Source organism: Xenopus laevis, chromosome 1L (assembly GCF_017654675.1).
Source record: "Xenopus laevis strain J_2021 chromosome 1L, Xenopus_laevis_v10.1, whole genome shotgun sequence".
NCBI classification, from domain to species: Eukaryota; Metazoa; Chordata; class Amphibia; order Anura; family Pipidae; genus Xenopus; species Xenopus laevis.
Window position 1 is genome coordinate 112,027,235 of NC_054371.1, and position 9,388 is coordinate 112,036,622.

The 9,388-nt window shown below is 41.3% G+C and overlaps 1 protein-coding gene and 1 long non-coding RNA gene across 3 annotated transcripts in view; one reads left to right on the forward strand and one right to left on the reverse strand.

Annotated features, from left to right (window-relative positions):
- The window catches only part of dot1l.L (DOT1-like histone H3K79 methyltransferase L homeolog), a 61,528-nt gene extending 59,441 nt beyond the window's left edge, over window positions 1-2,087 (reverse strand). For both annotated transcript variants that reach the window (XM_018255338.2, XM_041562086.1), the window contains exon 1: window positions 1,854-2,087. In XM_018255338.2, coding sequence (XP_018110827.1) covers window positions 1,854-1,934 — 81 coding nt within the window. In that variant the 5' untranslated portion in view covers window positions 1,935-2,087. The remainder of the gene's footprint in view (window positions 1-1,853) is intronic.
- A 135-nt stretch (window positions 2,088-2,222) lies between these two features.
- Window positions 2,223-6,225, forward strand: LOC108712868. The gene is made up of 2 exons (XR_001935063.2): window positions 2,223-2,916; window positions 6,056-6,225. It is a non-coding gene; the product is annotated as an uncharacterized LOC108712868 (long non-coding RNA).
- Window positions 6,226-9,388: the final 3,163 nt, after the last annotated feature.

The following is a 9,388-nucleotide window of genomic DNA, read 5'->3' on the forward strand; positions in this document are numbered from 1 at the left end:
GATCCTCAAAAAACACAATTGGACATGTAATTATTAATCCAGGAATTATAATATATTTTCATGTGACCGTACGATTAACAAGAAATGACACTGGCTCTTTAACAACATAACCACTCACAGACTCTGAAGGATGGGAGGGGGAGCAACGGTTGCTATCGAGCGGGTAAACGCTATGTGACTTCCTTAACCAATCACTCTTCTTTAGTTTGTTAACCCTTTCTCACCTGGAGGCGGGAGCGATTAAAATAGAGCGGCTCTTTATAAACTGGTAAACTACACAAGCCACAACTGCCAAGAAAAACGTATAATATATATGCGTATGCCTGTGGGCAACTCAATGACAGTTTTAGGCAATCCATATTTTACACACTTGTAACAGTATCTGATAAAGAAGTAGCGGTTCATACACTATGGGGCAGCAATAAAAACTACTTTAATAAGTTTACCACAGAACAGAAACCAGATTGAATATGAACTTAGGCACTTGCCAATATAAAGGTTAAATAAACAATACCAGCTTCTTTATAGAAGTCATAAACCACTTTAGTGAGGCTAGGTTTGACCTTGCTAAACTGGTATGGGGAAGTAGGTCCAAAATCCACAAAGACAATGTTAATTAACTACAAATCCCAGAATCATCAGAGAGCAAAAGCTATCAGGGAATGCTGGGAGTCAAAAGATAACAGTGGCTACTTTGAGTGTAACCAAGGTCATTGTGAATAGAGCATTAGAAGAGCTTTATGTACATCCAGGATAACTCCAAGTCATTTCTATTTTCAGCAGAGTCATAGTACGAGTATAATGCTTATCATTACTACTTATGTGCAAAAGAGGGTAAAACTCAACATTTACAGTGCACTAATAGTAAATTTTATCATCACAGTGCAAATACATACACACCCATATAAAGCACACACAGCATAACAACTTATTCAGGGTTGGGCATGTGCTGTCACATACTGGCATCAAACCAGCGTGGATATTAAACAATTAAACTTGGCCTGTCAGTCCAAAGCTTTTGAAGAAATTGCAGAATGTGAACATTGTATTCTGATTAAATGTATGATGAAAATCTTAAGACTGAACAATAAATATGCACATGGTTGAAAAGTGGTTGTTTACTAACTAAAACCAACTCAATAGAGAATGGATAAAAAGCTAATATTGCTGTAAACCTGTCAATTTATTTTAAAACAGCCATGTGTACTCTCTTTAATGTGTATCCAATTGTCAATTGGAACTGTATAGGACAAAGATCATACCAGGGTCATTCCTCAATAGAAAGGAATATTAGCCACATGTTTATTTATAAATGTCAGCCAACACACACATTGTACACGTGACACTACATTTTAATAAACAAAGCCTTTGTAAAGTATTGCATATGTATGTTACTGTAACAAATACACATGCAGCAGTTTGAAATACAAATGGCAACATTATCTGACACCAGTGATCACTGAATGGACATCTTGGCTTCCACATATAATAAACAAATGTCCAGCCCGATGCACAGATACATCTGTATTATGCCAACACACATCAAGAAGATTGTATGTGATCAAAGTACAGATAGGCCAACCTGTCAGGAGACAAAATAGTCCCGCATATAAAAGCAACTGAGCAATTTTGTGAAAGGTACGATATACACCCTCATTTATAATAATACACATCAACACACAATGAATATATATATATATATATATATATATATATATATATATATATATTCACACTATGTCTCTGCCATGGTGTAACTCTTAAACAAGTGCAAGAGGTTTGATGTTTGAACCTGCAAAAACGCAACTTCTTAGACCTGTGCGGCCTTCTTTAGCCCCCGACCCCGGACTCACGTAAACAGGCAGCGGCCAAGGGTAGACAGCAGGCTCGGCTCCCACTGGGGACTTCAGCCTTAGTTCCAGCTTCTCGCCCATGTCCCGAGAGCATACTAATCCAACTCCGCCGGCGGTGCTGGTTAATAAGGAGGACGTTCTCTCTAATTCTTGGAATCTCTCGCCCTTTTCTCCGCCCTGCCGGTCCCCGGGTGTCCCCTTCACTCACACTCAGCGACTCCGCAGCGCCATCTTAGAACCGGCGCCAAGCAACAATGAACCCAGGCACGGAGCAAACCAATCCGGCAGGGGAGGGGGGATTCTGAGGGTGTGGCCTGAGAGGTCACCGCCTTCCAATGGAATAAAATAAATAATCCAGCGGGTGTCCTCACATGGCCCCTTAGCCTGAAGTCGGGGGGTTACAAATCCATTAACAGTTAAGGGGGAAAACAAGTTTCGTCGCTCAAATAAAACACCCCTACTTGGTTGGTTGATATGGTTTCTACCCAAGCAGACGCCGCTGAGCCCTACAATGCGGAGAAAACCATAAGGTGAACCCTATTCATAGCAGACAGTGGACTTTACCAAAGCAGTATGACAAGGGGTGAACGCATCTTCCTATAACAGAGCTTATGGATCTGACACGTATTTATGTCTTCCGTGTCTATCGCCAACTTTGTGAGTAGGTCAGTGATAAATTGGGGGTTTGGAAACACATTCAATGAAGACAATACGAACAGACAAACTCAGGGAGTGGTATGGCAAGTGACACAGAATACGTGCAGGGCGTGCTGGTGATAGGGAACCCCGGTGCGGAATGGAGGCGGACGTATTACTAATGCGTGCGTCAGAGAATCCAGAAATACGCTACCACGCGAATCTGACCCACGTAAAGTAATGGTGCCAGTGAGGTAAAGAAAGGGCAGCGGACTACCCACAATGCTGCACACGTAGGATTGTCGAAATCAGTGTCGTGTGTTCGCGGCACACAGTTATGTGACTGTCTGATGCAGCACGGTGATGTACGTCGGATAATTCCATGATGTAGAAATATGGAGGGCTCCCAAAAGACTACAGTTGAACGGTGCGCATAATCAGTATTAGAATCCAATTGTAAAATGAAATTTTGCTACCCATATTCTAATTTATATGTCGGACGTAACTCCAAACATTTGAAAAAAACAAAATCTGCAGCACATAGTTAGGTGACACGCCCATTTTGTGTGACACGCCCACCCCCTAAAAACCACGTCCATTTTATAAAAGTTGGCAGGTTATGGAAAGTTTGAACACATTTCTGTGGGTTTTAGGGTAATGTTTTATTAAAGTTTTGTTAATGAAGTTGAAATTGTGTTTTAAGCTGATAGTCTCCAGTTTCCCCCAGTGACCTGCTTATCTTAGTTACAATTGTATCTTAAGTGCATGTGCTGAGTATTCTGGGCTCTCTGCCTCCTCTATAAAAGTTTGAGAAACTTTGTACCTCTTTCTGGCATCAGTGGAGGAGATCAAAGAGAAATGCGGGACATTTCAATAAGACTCAGGGACTGCTGGCTGAGCTGTCAAAATCTGTACTGTCCAGCAGAGCCAGGCCACACCTGGCAGGCACCCTAGGCAACCTGGCCGGCCGCCGCGCTTGCAGAGCACACTCATACGCAGAAGACGCCGGCGTGCATGCGCGAGTTGACGCCGGCATGCAAGGAATCGCAGGAAGATGGGGAATGAGGGGGCCGGACATGGGGTAGGCGACAGAGCAGGTGCGTGCCTGGCGCCCCCCAGATTTGCACCCTAGGCACGTGCCTACTCTGCCTACTCCTAGTTTCAGCCCTGCTGTCCAGGGAAAATCGGGACAGTTCGGAGGTATGGATAATGCATTAAAAGTTACTGAAAACATAATCTGTTAATTGCAACGACCTGAGAATTCTCAGTGAGGCCCAATAATCTTACATTAACATCACTCAAGCTCAGACTAATCTGTGAATTCTGGCACACACCAGAGGGGCTGCTGTAAGATGCCATAAACAATCACTGTTGGGCTGGTAGGAGGCTGATTGGGTCTATGTGTACGTGATATGTCATGGCCTATTTTGACTCCCACTCTTGACCTGCCCTTACGGGTCAAGAGATAATAGGGGGAACAAAAAAGCCTGTGTATGCATTAAGGGGATTTAATGACATTGCAAGCCACATGGACTATACGTCATGTGTACAATTATAATTACTATGCCAGTGTACTATTAACCAACCTGTCTAGTATATGGTATACTATAGTATATATTAGGAGTGGTATAGTGCAAGAATACCCTTCTAAATGATCTTTTCTATCCTTTCTGCCCACAAATACAATAAGGGAGGGGATCATGCCAAAAGGGGGGACTGATCAATGCACATTCCCTGTCCCCTGTATTATAAGTAATCTAATGTCTTTTCAAGTGCATGTATTTTCAAAAACAGAAATTTTTTGTTACAAAGTATAACTTTGTAACTAAAAATTCCTGTTTTTGAAAATTGGTAAGACACCGTACCACATCTAGTTACAAAATGATCTAATTAAGTTTGAGAAACTTTGTATCTTTTTCTGGCATCAGTGCAGGAGATCAAAGAGAAATGTGGGACATTTCAATTAGACTCACGGACTGCGGGCTGAGCCGTCAAAATTGAGTACATTTGTGTGGTATGGATAAAATTGTTGTTCTACTGAACACATTCTAGTTACAAAGTTATGATCATAAAATTGATAAGCCACCATAACACATCATGGTAAACCCCACATGGTGGTCCCTATTTACCTCCGATCATAGTATTCAATGGCTGACACCTCCCTGCCTGGTAGCATTTCTTGGGATGTGTCTCCTGACCTAGGCATTGCTTTCATTCACATGGCTTTGTCCTCCCCCGCCATTAGCTTTTAGAAGAGAGAGATTGCCAATACCACAACAATGGTTCCCCAGGCTTAATCCTCCCCCACTTGCATCTTTTAGGGTGGTGGCACACATAGCAATTCAGGGGGATTAGTCGCCCAGCGACAAATATCCTCTTCTTAGGGCGATTAATTTCCCCAAAATGCCTTCCCGCCGGCTAAAATGTGAATCGCCGGCGGGATGGCACTCGGATCGCTTCAGCTTTCCGAAGTTTCCTCGTGAGGCAAGGCATTTCGTGAGAATTAGTCGCCTAAAGAAGAGGAGATTTGTAGCTGGGTGAGTAATCTCCCCCAATCTGAGCGTGTGCCACCACCAAGGAGAAGTAAAACCCCCTTTAGGCAAAAGTCCCCGCTGGCCCCCCTCCCTGCCCCCCCTGCACAGTTTTACCCCTGTATTGTGTCCCCTCTTATAATACTGACCGCACATGCAGAGTCAGAGCAGCTGAGCTCACGGGCGCCATCTTCCAGTGCTTCGGTATTCTTAGTGGCTTCTTCCCTTTGGAAATTTCCATTACTTTCAGCGCATGTGCAGTTGTAACGATCCAGAAGATTGCTCCAACTGTGCATGCCCCAATACGGTGCTCATGTAACGAATAATATTGAAGCGATGAAGATGTCGCCTGTAGGCTCTGATGGGCTGACTCTGCATGTGCAGTCAGTATTTCAAGAGGGGACATAATTTAGAGGTAAGACTGTACAGGGGGAGGCATGGGGGCAGTGGGACTTTTGCCTAAAGTGGGGTTTAGTTCTCAACCTGTTCTGAAAAAAACCCGTACCCCCTACCCCAGGTAGACCCACCCCCCCCAAGGCTAACTACCCCCCCTGGGAGATGCCCAATACTCCATACTTATCCCTCACCACAGATTCTTCCAGTGAAGTTCCACGCGTCCATCTTTTGCGTCCTCTGTAAGCTGACTGCGAGATCGGCAATTTCCGTGTAATTCCGCGCATGCACAGTTGCGCAAACTGCTTCAACTGCGCGTGCGCAGAAATACCGATCTCGCAGTCAGCTTATAGATGAGCCGGAAGATGGACGCATGGAACTTCACTGGAAGAATCTGCGGCGAGGGGTAAGTATGGAGTATGGGGCATCTCCCCGGGGAGGTAGTTAGCCTGGGGGGGGTCTACCTGGGGTGGGGGTACGGGTTTTTTTCAGAACAGGTTGAATTCTCCTTTAAGAGAGAGAGAGAGGCTGCCTAGACCAACACCAATTTTTTTTTTTCTTTTAAAACTTTTTTATTAGATAACCCGTACTATAAGTATTAACTTTCGTCATATCCGGTTTTTACATATATTTCATTTTCAGGAAATGGATATTCTCCTACGCAGAGGAGGACAATGTCATCACATTCAAGTACCCGGAGGGCCAAGAAAAAACTTTAGTTTCCATCATTTCTCTCAACTATACAGCATAAATCAAAACATTCTGACTTTGGAAATTGCATATCAATAAAAAATTAAACTAACAAACTTAAATAACCGTTTCCGTGTTTACTATAAAGATACAGTAGTGCTCCTAATTCAGTGCCTATGACTACACAAAGTACCATCTTGTAGGTTTCAATACTATCTAACCTTGTCCCTTCATGATCAGATCATGATCAGATATGGTGCTTTTAATAAATTTTACACTTTTTGCCTTGCAAAAAGTTTATTCTGTCATTTAAAAAGTTATGATCAAACTAACATCTTTGTTTTATGTTTAAATAGCGGTGTGCTATGTTCCCTTTAATTCAGGTATCCCCAACTTTTTGAACCCGTGAGCAACATTCAGAAGTAAAAGGAGTTGGGGAGCAACTCTAGCATGAAAAATGTTCTTGGGGTGCCAAATAAGTGCTGTGATTGGCCATTTAGTAGCCCCTATGTGGATTGTCAACCTACATTGAGGCTCTGTTTGGCAGTGCACCTGGTTTTTATGCAACCAAAACTTGCCAAGCCTGGAATTCAAAAATAAGCTCCTGCTTTGAGGCCACTGGTAGCAACATCCAAGGGGTTGGAGAGCAACATGTTGCTCACAAGCTATTGGTTGGGGATCACTGCTCTAATTCCTTCTCTGCTATTTTTGCAAAAAATTTATTTTGTGCGCACATTTTAAACTTGTGTGTGCAATTTTTAAAAACTGTGTGCTCAGGTCAGAATTAATCCAAAATTTTGAGGGAACATTGGTGGTGTGTAGCAGCCATGTCAGTTCATAATGCATTATCAAGAAACAGCCAGCAGTGGATCATGCAAGTTCTTTCAGGCAACCAATGCCTCACCTTATCATTTATTTTCTCCCTAGGTTGTATAGGACATAGCTTCCTCTTTTTCTTTTGCCGGGTTATTCTGATACTTAGTTTAGGAGCAATCTTAGTGCAGACAATTTCTTAGATAATTTTGCTCCAGGCTTCAGGTAACATGCTTTTTAGAAGGTGGTGACTGGGGTGTCAGGGTCCATTGCCTGCCACTGTATATATATGTCTATCAAAGGGACAGATACTGAAAGGACCTATAAATTATTGGTAGCTTCCATGAATGGCATGCAAGTCTTACATTTAACATAGAAAGTTACACACTTTTTGTGCCTTACATTTTTGATCTGGATATCTTTTCTTTTCAACAAAGTACTTTTAGGACAAGGAAGCCTATAAATCAAGGGCACTATGAGAACCTTTAATAAAAGTTACTTTGAGCCTGTGTTTGTGTCTACAATCAGTACAATTAGCCCCTTTATCCATTTTTACATGCATGGAGTCACGAGTTCCTTTCATTGTGTCAAACCCCTTACTTTGGACAACAGCATGCACATAGTAACATGCCCAAGCACTGTGCATGTCTTGTTTTGCCTTTATCCTTTTTTTAAAAAGAGTATCTTGTAAACAAAATTACACTAAAATAAGATAATCATGTATGGGCTGAGAGCTTTACAAAATAGACTGATGAAAAAAAATCAGGCTGAAAAATAGTGATAAATATAAATAGCCATAAACCGTCACTATTTAGTGGGTTGGTGGGGGCTGTTTGTGCCTCTGTCTACTTGAAATTCCAGGACCTATTTTGACTCCCAGTCCAGATCTGGTGCTTTGTAATAAGTTTATCCCTCTTGTAGCTAAACGCTTGTTCTGTGTTTATACGTATCAAACTTGTATTTACAGATATAGTCTCTGACACATTTTATTGTTGTCAATATCTACAATCAACCCCAAATAAAATAATTGATATATAATCTCAACATGGATAGCTGCACCAGGAGCTCCCTATGAGCAGTTTTTGGGTAAATTAGTATAATATCCCCAGTGCAGTCTTATACGAATGAGGGGCCTACAGGACAAGGAAAGGTAAATTCACTGGGAGGAAGAAACAGACCACTGCATCCTCATTTTACGTATATTTCCCAGGCATCCCTAGTGCTGAATGATCCAAAATCTCTACTGTGCAAGCCCAAGGTGTGGACACCTGTGAATATGTGAGTGCCTTCCCTGGTCCTTAAAAATGTCCTGTTAAAGTGTTTTTTATTGCTCTGTGATGCAGTAACATTTTTAAAGAAGCAATGTTTCTGTCAAATAGAAGATCATGCTAATAAAAGTACTAAGGGTACACTACATTTATCTGTGTTTGCCAAGCAGATAGTGGCAGAGAGATCAAGTGTGGCACATTTTGCTAGAAACATGCTACTGGGTAAGATAGATAAACTGTAAAAACTAACTTAATTGAAAAGTAATTTAAAAAGAAATGGGGTACAACCACCCCACACACACACATTTTTGTGCTTTGTTGTCCTTTAAAAATAAATAAAATATTTTTTGACTTGTAAGAGTGGTAATCTTGTGTCACTAAAGCCTATTCATCTTTCTGCAACATTAAATAGAATGTGCAACTTTAAGCTTAGTAAGTAAACCATGGCCTTTTTACAAATGGTCCCTCCATACTGGTCTACTGTATACCAAGTCTTCAGTTGCCATCTAGTGTATGCAATGAAAAATGCATGTTTAACTGGTACCTATAATATAAATAGAACTGACTTCAATTATTTAAAAGTGTTTGTACTGAACATACTTTTTCTGGACTATTTACAGACGGATACTAATATGACTGGATGGAATGGAATGGAATGTATTGCCTTAGACTAATTGCAATATAGTAAGATACTGGGCTACCATGTTTTCACTTAAGAATAAGAACAGGCATTAGCTTGTATTTTAATGCAATTGTCATAGATACGAGTAGATGGCAATTTCATGTAACCATGTGTTTGAATTACTATTAAAAAAATCCCCAAATGTCATTGCCCTTCTGCAGCTATAAGAAGTGTCTATATAATTTATTCAACAATGGGATAAATATTTGAAATAACAATTTGTATTTTTGGGTGAACAGAAAAGACAGCAAAGAATTGCAATTTTTAAACACAAGCTATTTGCAAATTTAGGGGCCGATTCACTATCTTCGAGTGAAGGATTCGAAGTAAAAAAACTTTGAATTTCGAAGTTTTTTTGGGTTCCTTCGACCATCGAATGGCCTACTTCGACTATGACTATCGAAGGATTCGTAGTAAAAATCGTTTGACTATTCGACCATTCGATAGTCGAAGTACTGTCTCTTTAAAAAAAAACTTCGACCCCTTAGTTCGCCATCTAAAAGCTACCGAAGTCCCCATAGG